General features: G+C 41.5%; 1 protein-coding gene across 2 annotated transcripts; it reads left to right on the top strand.

The window, feature by feature from the left end:
* The first annotated feature begins 256 nt into the window (after positions 1-256).
* Positions 257-6,206, top strand: copz1 (COPI coat complex subunit zeta 1). 2 transcript variants are annotated; one of them, XM_010875256.4, is made up of 9 exons: positions 257-380; positions 804-875; positions 1,119-1,200; positions 2,774-2,865; positions 2,969-3,024; positions 3,109-3,186; positions 3,399-3,450; positions 3,937-3,975; positions 5,403-6,206. In XM_010875256.4, the coding sequence occupies exons 1-9, from the start codon at positions 357-359 to the stop codon at positions 5,448-5,450; spliced, it is 543 nt and encodes a 180-aa protein (XP_010873558.1). In that variant the 5' UTR covers positions 257-356; the 3' UTR covers positions 5,451-6,206.
* Positions 6,207-13,700: the final 7,494 nt, after the last annotated feature.

The following is a 13,700-nucleotide window of genomic DNA, read 5'->3' as shown; positions in this document are numbered from 1 at the left end:
ACAAAGCCTGTTAAATTAATTATATTTGCAGGTAGCCAAACTATTTTATTTTCTGCTAGAGGAAAATAACGTTACATTTGTGCAACCAATAAGACTGGTCTGGACTCGCTGGTAAATGCCATGTACATTTTGTTACAAAAGACAGAATAAGAAGTTTCGTTATAAATATCTTTGAACAAACCGGCTTGCACCTTTAATACTGGCCCGTGTCATAGCTGAGAGTTCTGATTGACGCAAAATATCAACCAATTGGGAAAGGCTAGAGATGTATGGGAACGCCTGCTACATTAGGACATTAGCTAGCTACTAGCTAACTAGGGAGTTTTGTTTTGCTAGCTAGCTCAATTTACCTTTCAATGAAAATGGATACTTTAATGCTGGTAATGTTGATGTTTTTTAAAAAACGTCGTTGTTTTATTTCCTGATGTTTATTGGAATTTTACTACTCTAGTTGTAGAGTAGTAAAATTGACAGTGATTGGTGGTTGTTGGGAATTGGGAAAAAGCATTTAGCTAGTAAAAGCGGTTAGCTAGTACAAGGTAACGCTAGCTGGCCAATTCAATTGCTGTTTAGTTAACTACCCAACAGGCAACATTCAGTAGTTAGAACAGTAACGTTAGTTTATTTACTACGGTACCACTGTTTATAATGCTTTTTACGAGTGTATCAGTGTTAATATGAGAGGTTTCTCATATGTCCTTCTTTTGGGTAATTAGCTAGCTAGCTACCTGGTTAGCTGTTACTGATGATGTGTAACTAAAGTAGTCAGTCATAACATGACTCATGTTTGTGTATCTGCCCAGCAGGAACCGTCTTTGTACACTGTGAAAGCAGTCCTCATTCTGGATAATGATGGAGAACGACTCTACGCTAAAGTAAGACTTAGATGAGAGTGTAGTAGTAAGCTACAACTCTACATAGTCAGGTGTTTAGTACAGGGCTAGAATAAAAACGTGCGCCCAGTCGTTAAGGACCTACGTACAAACTGTAGAATGTAACTTATACAGGAAATTTGGCTGAAATTGGAAATGTTTTATTAACATTACAAATATGTGTAGTTTCCCCTCTACCACATACAGTTATGTTTTATTAATGCTTTGTTAATGCTTTATTTGCAGTACTATGATGATACATACCCTTCAGTCAAGGAACAGAAAGCTTTTGAGAAGAACATCTTTAGCAAGACACACCGGACTGACAGTATGACATTTGAACCCACACACACACTTCACACCTTACTATACTTAATATTATTCACATTCTAAATAAAGATGTGCTATCCCAATAAACCCAGCCATAACCCTAAACCCAACTGTAAAATATAGCTGACCTTCTTATGAACTGGCAACGTGTCCACAAAAGGTCAGCTTGTCCTTGTATTTTTTTATATATATATATATATATATATTTCATGTCACCAGAAGTATAGTTATACCTGTACACACACACAAACACACACTGGATATCATACATGTTCACCCCAAAAGGGACAATTTCAAATATGGTTGTGTTATAATCTGGAATAAAAACTGATGGAATTTGAGATGAACACGAAACAAAAGGTAATTATAAAAAAGAAAAAAAGTTGGTTGGATGAATAAGATACTTATGCAACCAACCCCCCAGAGACAATAATTCAAAGACCCTTAGCCAGTAATTACAGTTGCAAGTCCTTTTGTGTAAGTGTCTACCCAGTTTGAATTGGAATAGTGTAGGGTTTGACTGGACCATTCTAGGACACTCAGTTTCTGTGTGTTTGGGATCATTGTCGTGCTGAAAGGTGAACGTCCTCTTCAGTCTACGGCCTCTTTTGGGTTTTTAACAGGATTTTCATGTATTTAGATCCATCCATCTTACTCTTGATCCTTACAACTTTACTCGCTCCACTATGTTCTCAGGAGTGTGAATGGTGTTGGTTTTGTGCCAGACAGTGTTCAGCATTTATGCTAAACAGTTTATTTTGGGTCTCACCCAATAAAATAGCCCTTTGACACATCTTTGATGTATATTCCACATCCCATCCAAATGGGATTTGATGGACTTCCAGAAAGGGATTCTCCTGCTAGAAAGGGTTTCTTATGGGGCAGCTTTGTGGAGTACCCTGGTAATAGTTAACATATGGACAGTTTCTCCCAGCCTGGCAGTAGGACTCTGTAGCTCCTTCAGAGTTACCATTGGCTTATTGGTGACGTCTCTGACCACCAACCTTGTTGCCCAATCGCTCAGTTTCAGTGGATGGTCTTACCTAAGCAGATTAACGTTATGAGATATTCTTTATATTTTTCAAGTCTAGATTTAAACCTGCGCTTCAGAGTTTCTAATTTGGGGATATTTTTTTTATAGCTCAAGTCTGGCTGGGTGCTTTCCCATGACAGATGTATTTTGAACACCCCTTGTCTTCTTGGTGTGGTGGTTTGGATGTGTTCTCTGCCATATACTCAGGGATCTTCCAGAAACAGGTGTTTAATCTCAGAGCTAGTGCCACTATTTTCACATAAGTGGAATATATTAAACTAAATCAGTTCTACGATAAAAAGGATAATATGCATTTCCCACCCATCACTGACAATTATGTAATGCTTTGTGTAGACAAGTGACAGACAATCCCAATTTAATCCATTTCAGTTCCAGGTTATAACAACACAATCTCAAAAAGTCCCTTGGGGGGGGTAAATACTTACGCTATATTCACTGTACTCACAGATACCTAGCCCGGTCAGAGAGCTCTGCTAACTCTGTTATGGCTCATTGTCATGTTCATGCTCCAATTCAGGTGAGATTGCTTTGCTAGAGGGACTCACAGTTGTCTACAAGAGCAACATTGATCTCTTCTTCTATGTCATTGGAAGCTCACACGAAAATGAGGTAATCATATCGATGCTAAAAACGTGATTTGAAACCTCATAAGGTGCGTCATAACCGTGTGTTTCGTTCATTTTGATTTCTGCGTTTCGTTTCCCTTCAACAGTTGATGCTAATGGCCGTTCTAAACTGTCTATTTGACTCACTCAGCCAAATGTTAAGGTAGGACCCTGAAGATTACACCACACTCTGACATCATTCATCTAAAGGCAGGTTGTTAATAAAAGTTGTCGCATGTCGGTTTAGGAAGAATGTTGAGCGGAGGGCTCTACTGGAGAACATGGAAGGTCTCTTCCTGGCTGTAGATGAAATAGTCGATGGCGGGTGAGTTCCACATGTCACTCTTTTTTTGCTGGATTTAAGATTGAATGTTGTCTCCAAATGAATTAGCATTGCTTATTTCCAGCAGACCAAACCAATCACCACGGTTAAGTGGTCTCGGTGAATCACAGTCATAAGACGGTCGGGCCTGTGGCCATCTGTCTTTTTACAGCGTTTCAGTGACAACATGCTTTCCTCTCTGCTGTGTTGTACAGGGTGATTCTGGAGAGTGATCCTCAGCAAGTGGTTCACCGCGTGGCTCTGAGGGTGAGTCTCCCCCCTCCCTTTACAGTGGGAGCGTCGGCAGGGTAACTTAGTGGTCTCGAGCAGTTGGCCAGTAAACTCAGGGTTGCTGGTTCCAACCCCTGAGCAGACAAGGTGAAAAAAAAAAATTCTGTCCGTGAGCGAGTTGGTTAACCGTAAGTACTCCCAGGCTGCTCTGAATAAGTGTGTTCTTAGCATAACTACCTGGTAATACAGCTCCGGAAAAAATGAAGGGACCAAAAAAGTTGAAAAGTAAAGTTTTGAGTGAGAAATAGACGTGTTCAATTTGCAGTGGTCTCATAATTGTAACGCTTCTGTTCGCCCTTCACTCAAAATCTTCCTTTTCAACTTTTTTGGAAAGGAAAGAAGAAGGTGGAGTGGTCTCTTCATTTTTTTTCCGGTGCTGTATAATGATACAATTAGTCATCGCTTGGTGGAAACTAATGAAAGTGTTTAAGTATGGTTTCTGTTGTGTGTTCTTTCCAACAGGGCGAAGATGTGCCTTACTCCGAGCAGACTGTCACCCAGGTTAGTCTATTGTGGCTGGTTCTCCATTGCGTTTATTGACTCTCCATGTTATATTTCTATATATACTAAAAACAAAAGACACACCAAAAAGAATTACACAATGCCTGGATATGAATGTAATAAAATAGACTCTAGATCAATTAGATCAACAAAACTGTAACAGAGAGAAACAAAATTGCAAAAAACAATGGACACATGACCAAAAAAATACATTATAAAAAAGAAAATACTGCAGCATATTGAACACCTATTCTGACGGAATATTATTACATTGATGTCCATAATTGACCGGTACGATTGCTGGCCCATATTAGTGATTTTTCATTTTATTTCTCTATTACCTCTCTTTAAAAAATTTATGTTATACAGTTATTGACATTGGTATGTCCTGAAGGCAAACATTTTGCCTAAAAAGGGGTGTTGTGGGCCGGCCGGTACAGAGAATGCAATTAATATGAAAAACATACAGTATGAAGAGTTGATTGTAAAAACGTAATGGCCATGTTAACAGTGGGAGTGGTTCCCTTTTACGGTGTGTCTGCGCCCATATGCCAGTTAAATGGAAGCACTGTATTCCATGCGCATATAAAGCACTTGATTGCTAATTATTGGCATGTGTGTGTGTGTGTGTGCGTGTGCGCGTGTTTGTGTGTTGCGTTTGAGCTGAGCTCCGTTCCTGTCCTGATTAATGTTCTCATTTAAGAGGCCTGTGACAGGCTGCCGCCTTGCCATTCCACCCCCTCGGTCTTTTCTTTCTATACTCTCTCTCACTCTCTCCATCCCTTATCTCTGTCGTTCTGTCTACTGATTAATGGCCAGCACTCTTCCTCATGCTTTATTGTTATGGCTCTCCCTTTCTTCATCAAATTAAGATGATTAATTTATTTCCGCATATTTGCCTTACTTGGCATTACTCATCTTCAGCCTTTGTGAAACTTTCTTTTTGTTATTGGTAAATCCTTGTTCTGTGTGTGTGACTCACATAGTCTCCCTACGCTATGTTAAGAAGGTCAGAGTATCTTTTGTCTGTGTATCAAGGTGGTATATTTAACCAATATGGCACTAGGGGGCGTGGTGAATGGCGAATATACCATGGCTGGAAGATGTTCATAGGCACGACACCGCAGAGTGCCTGGACACAGGCTTGGCCGTGGTATATTGCCTTTTTGCGAGATGCCTTATTGCGAATATAAACCAGTTACCATTGCAATTAGACTAGTAAAAAGTGATGTCGTGTAGTACCTTTTGGATACGGTCTCACATCACAGCAATCAGCATTCATGATTCAGGCCCCCTAGTTTTTAATGCTGATTAATTCAGGAAATGTCATTTCTAAAGGCAGGTTGCGGTATTATTACACAAAAACGTTTTTGTGTTTTTCCTTCTGTTGTTATGATCTGTTTCATAAGGCCTGTTTTCGTCTACAGGTGCTGCAGTCAGCCAAAGAACAGATCAAATGGTCTCTGCTCCGGTAGGATCTATCAACGCCCTGTTCAGCTCCCCTCATCGAATGCTGTAGCATCGTTAAGAACAGCTCCTCTCGGTGATGTCATCTCTTCCCCTGTACTGACTCCTCCCATTCCTCCAACTCCTCCAATCAGGGCTGAAGACCAACAAGGGATATCTGAGTTCTGTCGGTCTGAACCAATCATATGTGTGTCTTTACTGTGTAAACTTCTTCTGATATGTTGTTAAGAAGCTAACTGGGAGGGAGATATTTGGATGCTTTTGTGTTAATACCGTAGGCATCATAGCTCTGTCTCATTATGGCATCTGTGAGAGCATTGGCAGCACATTCTCCACCTTGATATGTGCTGTGTTTTCTGCTTCCCAAGTACAGTTTTGTTGTTTGATCCCCCTTGTGGAATTCCCACTTGAGCCATGTGATCTTTCCTGTACGGTTAACCTGCTGGAAGTCCCACCCATGTTGAAACGTGTTGCATCGTTTGTCGAGTCCTCTCTCCATCTCTCGGTCTAGACATTCCGTCGACATAGTTTGTATTTTCTTCCACAGACACGTTTACTCGACATATTCATGCCTTCTGATTGCTATTCCATGTTTTAACTATAGTACAGGGAGTACAGACTCTGTGAATAATTCCTTTATAATTCTGTTATAGACATTTTGATCAGGTCAGGCAACATTGTTATAAGTCACGTGTGTTCCTTCGTTATCTTGGATGAACTCAAGCATTTAAATCTTTTGAATAAAAACATTTATGGACACCAGAGCTGCAACTTAGTTTTTTTATTTGTTGGATATGTTCATGTTTGTGGTGTTCTCGCACTGAAATACACTGCTCAGAAAAATTAAGTGAACATTTAAATTACGCATCGGGGTTTGATAAATTAAATATATTAAAGATCAAAATTTACTGTATATTGTGTAATTCGTTGAGAACAAAATGACATAACGGTCAATGGAAACCAAAATTGCCAACATATTGAGGACTAGATTCCAACGTGCACTGAAAAATCAAAGTAAACAACTGAAATCACAGGCTGTTCCAACTTGTGTGAATTTCATCACAGCAACTCATAATGTGACTCAGTAGTGTACATGGCCCCCACATGCCTATATGCACTCCTGACAACATCTGGGCATGCTCCTGATGAGACGGCTGATGGTGTCCTGGGGGATCTCCCAGACCTGGATCAGGGCATCAGTGAGCTCCTGGACAGACTGTGGCGCTACTTGGTGGCATCGGATGCGCCAATTCATAACATCCCAGAGGTTCTCAATTGGATTCAGGTCTGGGGAATGTGAGGGCCAGTCAAAGGCATCACTGCCTTCGTCATCCAGGAACCGTCAACACACTCTGGCCACATGAGGCCGGGCATTGTCCTGCACCAGGAGGAACCCAGGGCCCACTGCACCAGCGTAAGGTTTGACGATGGGTCTGAGGATTTCATCCTGGTGCCTAACACCAGTCAGGGTACCGTTGGCTAGCACTTGAGGTCTGTACGACCCTCCAAGGATATGCCTCCCCAGACCATCACCGACCCACTGCCACACTGGTCATTCTGGATGATTTTGTAGGCAGCATAACATTCCCCACAGCATCTCCACACTCACATTTGTCACGTGCTCCATGTGAACCAGCTCTCATTTGTGAAGAGAATGGGGTGCCAATGGGGGACCTGCCAATTCTGGTGCTCTCTGGGTAATGCCATTCGAGCTGCGCTGGGCTGGGCTGTGAGCACAGATCCCACAAGAGGAGGTCAGGCCCTCATTCCACCCTCATGTAGTCTGTTTCTGAAAATATAATAAAAAGAAATACGCACAGCAGTAGCCCACTAGAGGTCATTTTGTAGGGCTCTGCCAGTGCTCCTCCTGTTCCTCCTCGCACAAAGTAGCAGATACCGGTCCTGCTGCTGGGTTGATGCCCTTCTACAGTCCTGTCCGTGTCTCCTCGTGTAATGGCCTTTCTCCTGGCATCTTCACCATACTCTTGAGACTGTATTAAGAAACAAAGCATACCTTGCGATGGCGCGTATGGATGTGCCATCCTGGAGGAGCTGGACTACCTGTGCAACCTGAATGGGCTGCAGGCACAGCCTCATGCTACCAGTAGTGACAAGGACACTAGCTAAATGCAAAACTAGAGAAGAATCAGTCAGGAAGGATAAGGAGGGAGCAACTGTCAAGTGTCTTATAATGTGATGATTACGTGTTCCCCTTGATGTTTTTTTAGCAGTGTATATTAATGAATGGCTTTCATGAGTCATTACTCAGGGATCCCCTATACAATAAAGAGACGCTTGTCTTAAACAATAATTATCCCCCGTTTGCAGAGTTCCCATGTTAAGCTTTCCACAGAACACTGGTTGCCACACTCACAGCAATAGCAATAGCTCCATCTTCTGGTCAATGCATCAAAAGTCCCTGGGCAAACACAATGTGTCTTTATTAAGGCATTTTGCATTAATGTACTGTTCTTCCATGCTGTGGAATCCTGTAAAATAAAGAAACGAGTCATGTTTAAACATGTTTTTATGTTTTCTCTTGGTAATTTCATTGCACATGCCCAATCATTGTCAAGTTGAGCTGTAGAGAGATGAATTGTGTGCTCATAGGCATCTCTTTTGTAGAGCCCCGCCCCTCCCTTAGCCCCTACTCACACCAATTGTTTAATGTAAATGAAAAATGCCCTCCACAGAAAGTGATGTGACATCAGGCAGTAAATCATGTAGACACCTCAGAGTGGTCTATTCCAAGAGTAGAAGTGATTTATATTCTTTTCAGTGGCTGCTTTTCTCTACCAATACCCAGTTGTATTAATTTACGGACACAAAAAAAAACATCCTTAAAACTTTTCAGAATGGAAATCAATATAGATTAAACAATCGGATGTATAGAATATCAAGGCCGCGCCTGCGTGTCTGTTTGGTGCAAGTTGACCCAAATGTAGATACACACCTCACGCCTCAATCTGACCTTACACTATTGAATGCTAACTGCGGTGTGCTCTGTGTAGCATGACCACGGTCGTCTGTCACGATTATGTTTAACGACAACCGTATTGGAGAGGTTCTTGTCCATAGCGCACCTTCACCCTCCATGTTACACAGCATTACTCATGCTTTCTGTTTCCCTGAGGGAAACCTGACACAGCTGTACACGGCTAGCCCGGTGTGTCTGATGCACCAGGAGGTCATTACCATTAGAGGTAGACCAGGGCTAGAACTTATTCACACCAGCCATAAAAAAAATGTTCAATATCATTGTGTACAAAATACTGATTGTAATTAAAGAGAAAGCACACACCCACCTGCAAAAATCGAACCTTTGCTGAAGATGAGGAAAGAAATCTGTGTAAAACAAACTTTGGTAATGAGCTGTACTGGAACTTCACAAGATGTAAAATGTATTTGTCAAAATGATTTGCACCTTTGTAATCAGTACTTTGTGCCCTCTCCCGTTGCAAGAACAAGAACACTGAGACTTTTCCTCTATTTTTTTATGAGACTGGAGAAAACATCCTACATAAAGAATATTTCTAGGATCTTGAGATCCTTCAGTCTGCTCTTACTGACTGCTGTCTAGAATTCAAACTACAGGTTTTAAATGGGATTCAAGATCACAGCATTCCAGATGCTGTGATGACCATTGCAAAATGTTGATTTTCTGGTAACTTTACCTTTTATGAATTTCAATGTAATTTTTTGGATGTACGGCCCTGCTATATATTTGCAAGCAATGTATATACAACCCATATAAAGTTGGGATGCTGTGTAAAATGGAAATTAAAACAGAATGCAAAGATGCACATTTGTAATTTAAATCATATATTCAATAGAAAATAAAACAAAGACAACATATCAAATATTGAAACTTACTTTTTTTATTGTTCCTTGAAAAATATATGCCAACTTTGAATTTGATGCCATCAACAAGTTCAGAAAAGCTGGGACAATAAAAGACGGGAAAAGTTGTGCAAAACAAAAAAATAACTTGGTGGAACATCTCACAACTAATTGGCAACAGGTCAGTAACATGATTGGGTACTAAAAAACCATCCCAGAGATGGGGAGGGGGTTTACCACTATATGAAAGACTGCGTGGGCAAATAGTGCAACAACTGAAGAATAACGTTTCTCAACGTAAAATTGCAAAGAGTTTGGGGATCTCATCATCTGCAATACATAATATCATTAAATGATTCAGATCTCTGTACGCAAGAGAAAACCAATATTAGATGGCCATGATCCTCAGGCCCTCAGGTGGCACTGCATTAAAATCAGACACAAGTCTGTAGTGGAAATCACTGGATGGGCTCTGGAACACTTCCAAAAACCATTGTCTGTGAACACAGTACGTCACTGCATCCACAAATGCAATTTAAAACTCAATCATGGACGCCGTGTCCTCTGAACTAAAGAGCAGAGGGACCATGTGGCTTGTTATCAGCGCACAGTTCAAAAGCCAAGATCCGTGAAGGTATGGGGGTGCATTAGTGCACATAGCATGGGTTTCTTGCACTTCTGTGAAGGCACCATTAATTCTGAACAATATATACAGGTTTTAGATCAACATATGCTGTCATCCAGTCTTTTTCTAGGAAGGCCTTGCTTATTTCAGCAAGATAATGCCAAAGATGCTATACTGGCCTGCCTGCAGTCCAGACCTGTCACCCATTGAAAACATTTGGCACCTTATGAAATGAAAAATTAGACACAGGAGACCCCGAACTGTTGAGCAGCTGAAATTCTTTCAAGAAAGAGTAATGAAAACGCCCCTGTCCCAATTTTTTTTTTAAACGTATTGCTGGCATGAAATTCAAAATGGGCATGTATTTTTCCAAAAACAATAACATTTCTCTGGTTCAACATTTGATGTTTTCTTTGTATTATTTTCAATGAAATGTAGGGATTAATTAAATGATTTGTACATCATTGAATTCTGTTGTTATTTGCATTTTATGCAGTGTCCCAATTGTTTTGGAAACGGGGTTGTAATAATATTGCCCTAGATAAAACAAAAACATACAATAATTGATTTTGAGTGTCATTTTGGAAGAAATAAAATAAGAAAAAAAAATGATTTTCAATCATCAGAAGAAATTATTCTTTCACAATCTCAAAAAGACTAAACAACTAGTGAGCTCCCAAGAGTATAAAACCGAGTACTGCCCAAATTTAGAAAAAGCTCACTTTTAAGACAATTTGACAAAGGAGTTGTGGCCAATAGGAAAATTGCTGGGTCTTGGTGCACAAAAACAACAATATCTACCCAGCACTTGTGTGACCAAGCAGTCGGGTGAAGACAAAGGACACAGAACTGCTAAAAAAATAACCTGACCATTACATTTAACATCAGACAGTGAAAATAAAAAATAAACTTCTGGGGTGCATTATTATGTCGGAAACAGCCCCAATCGCTCATAATTATCTAGAGAAGAGAGACTGGAAATAAAACTACCCAAATAGTATCTAGCGATACATTTTTCCTTCAAGTCCATCATGTTTATAGGCTTTAATCAATCTTATAAACATTGACGTTCCCTAAGTCCATCATATATAATTTATATAGGAGTCCATCACAGATTTTCCCTCTTTGCCAGTGTGTACAGACACGTCGAGGGCGGAAACTATGTCTTGCTACAGTTAATGCACAACGGAGAGAGAGAGATGAAGGGAACATTGGGTTAATGTCCTGGAGCTGTCAGAGTCAGATCACGCCAACACTAACAATCTGAGAAGTAGAAATAAAAAGTGAGTTATTGACATACGTTTGCAAGCTAAGCCACTCATGCAGCAATGTAGTGTTTTATAGGACAATGGGCTCCATCAGACCTGCTAGTGAGACCTCAAAAGCCTTGAACTAGACATAATGATGTCCTTTTTACTGAAAATGTGCTTATTGCAGATGATGAGACCTACTCAGACCCTTGTATTTTTTCCCAGAGCCTTGTGTCTCTGATTGGGACAGGCTGTTGAGAGGAATATAGCTCAGCCACACACAATGTGACATAAAGACTCTGTAAGCTAGCAGATGACTATAATTTATTGACTCTTAGTCATACACTCCCGACACACACATACAGTCCTTCAAACACACTCTCTCTCACACACACACACACACACACCACACACTGAGACACTTACTTTTCACCGTAGATGGCATCGATCAATTACAAGGCTCTTGCCCACCACACGCCTGTGACTGTTTTACAGCGTGTTATGTACAGTGTGTCAAGCTGTGGCGTTTCAGGCTATTATACTCATTCCTGTATAATTAATATAAATTACCTCTCTGGGTTTTTACGGCGGTGCAACTGTAATTAGCCGCTGAAAGAGAGTCATTGACTGCCCCAAGGTGACGCCTGGGCACCGCTCGTCCACAGGAAAGTCTACACGGAGACTAACACACACACTTAGACTCAGCGAGTGTGTGTGTGTGTGTGTGTGTGTGCTGGGTGAGGACAGCGAGATGGATCTAATGTAATCACTTACTGCAGCGCTGCTGTCTAACCTTGTCCTCTTTAACCTTCACGTCTTCTGATTCCCCTCCCCCATAGTCCCACACTGACTGAGACAGATACCGGAGGCTGACTTTCACTATCGGCTCCCTGTTTTGCTGTAGTGAGGTAAACGGCAATCCAAATGTCATTCAACGTGTCTTTATATAGATTTTAACAAGTAGTAATGCAGTTGTCCAATTTGACTGGAGACCTGTCAATACAGTGAGGAGACAGCACAGAAAAATCGGAATAATGCATGAAGAGTCATGAACAGCACTCTATTTACAGAAAGACTACAGCATTCAATTTAAATGAAAACTATACAGGGCCAAGAGCGACTGAACGAGAACACAGAAGGTGCGTGTGGAAAGGGAAGTGGATGGTAATGTTGGTCAGGGGAAGTAAAGGGGTCCTGGGTTGGTCTACTCCTCCTGTCATCGACAGCTTCACTACAGCCGAACATGCTTTATGGCCGCGGTCGCCATGGGGGCCCTCATAGGGTCCTTTTATGGATTCCAATAGAATATAGCCTTTGCTGCTCTGCTATGTGGAGAAGCCAGCCAAGAACAACAACACCCCGCTACTACACCAAAGCTGTTAAGATTATGATCAGTCCCTGACGCAAATGTTAATTTCCGTGGTATTCCGTGTATGATGACACACTAGACCGTAGGTGGTTAGTTAGCGGGCTTTGATTCTTTCGCTGGTTGAGTTGCATTGGTGAGTTAGGAAAAAGCTTTCTTCCATCAATGAATTACAGTCCTTTCGCGCAAATCCGTCCTTCATCGTGTTGTATTTATTTTTTAACATGTGTCACAGAAGGAAACATGCCACCACTTTGATAGGTTAATGACATGCATTGTCAAGGGTGTAGTAAATTTACAAAATGCACCACATCGTCAGGAACCATATTCATATTCCCATATGCCTTTTGCAGTCGTTCCTTTGACATTAACAGCTTACATGTTTCTTGCTGACAGCCTATTCTCAGTTTAATTATGTTCTAACCCGGCATAATGCCAAATGTGAACATAATAGTCCTGCTTTTTATTGAGCACAAGGCTATGGATGTTTAAGGTGAGAGTAGCTGGTTGTTTAAAAATCCCTTTAAATACGGTCGTCTGTCCTGCTGTTTTGTAGTATCGAGGCATCAACTGCCCTTCAATCGGACCGCATGAACGCAGTCTGCCGCATAATGCTGGCGGGGGGAGGAGATCTGATCTGCCAGGGTTCTCTCAGAACAGCATGCAGACCCAGAATCAGATCCGGGCCGGTGTTCGCCTCCGCCTTGCATCCAGCCGGTCAGTCAGTCAGTCAGTCAGTCTGTTTCATTGTCTGCCCCTCCCGCCTGTACGCTGTCTGCCAACTGAGATTGCTGTTTCATGGCTACCAGAGCCAGAGGTTAGTGGGTTAGTGCTATTACGAAACAGTCAACACGGAGTTTGGTACTGGAGGAGTAGTCTGGTAATGCAGGAGAGGGTGCTAAAATAATACCCATAACTCATTTTCACTGTAGACATTGCACATCAGACTCACAGCCATCCATGGTGGCAGTAAAGGTTTATGGCTGTTTTTCCTGGTGTTATCCAACCCAGCACCATCCCTCAGGGGAGACATGTGTTTCTCCTCTTTTGTGGCAGTGTTTAGTCTTGCTTTAATCATGAATTCCTCTGCCTGCTCTGTCCTAAGCTTCTTCAGTTGGTATTGTGGTACGTGGCTCGTCGTGGGTGTCGCTTTAAATACAGCACGACCGAGGGATGA

Source organism: Esox lucius, chromosome 12 (genome assembly GCF_011004845.1).
Source record: "Esox lucius isolate fEsoLuc1 chromosome 12, fEsoLuc1.pri, whole genome shotgun sequence".
Taxonomy (NCBI): domain Eukaryota; kingdom Metazoa; phylum Chordata; class Actinopteri; order Esociformes; family Esocidae; genus Esox; species Esox lucius.
This window is presented reverse-complemented; position numbering and strand designations above follow the sequence as displayed.

Excerpts from the sequence above, each read along its gene's own strand:
- copz1 (XM_010875256.4), top strand. The coding sequence starts at position 357 with ATGAAAATGGATACTTTAATGCTG. Across the intron at positions 876-1,118 it reads GAGAACGACTCTACGCTAAA|TACTATGATGATACATACCC; the intron begins GTAAGACTTAGA and ends CTTTATTTGCAG. Across the intron at positions 1,201-2,773 it reads CAAGACACACCGGACTGACA|GTGAGATTGCTTTGCTAGAG; the intron begins GTATGACATTTG and ends GCTCCAATTCAG.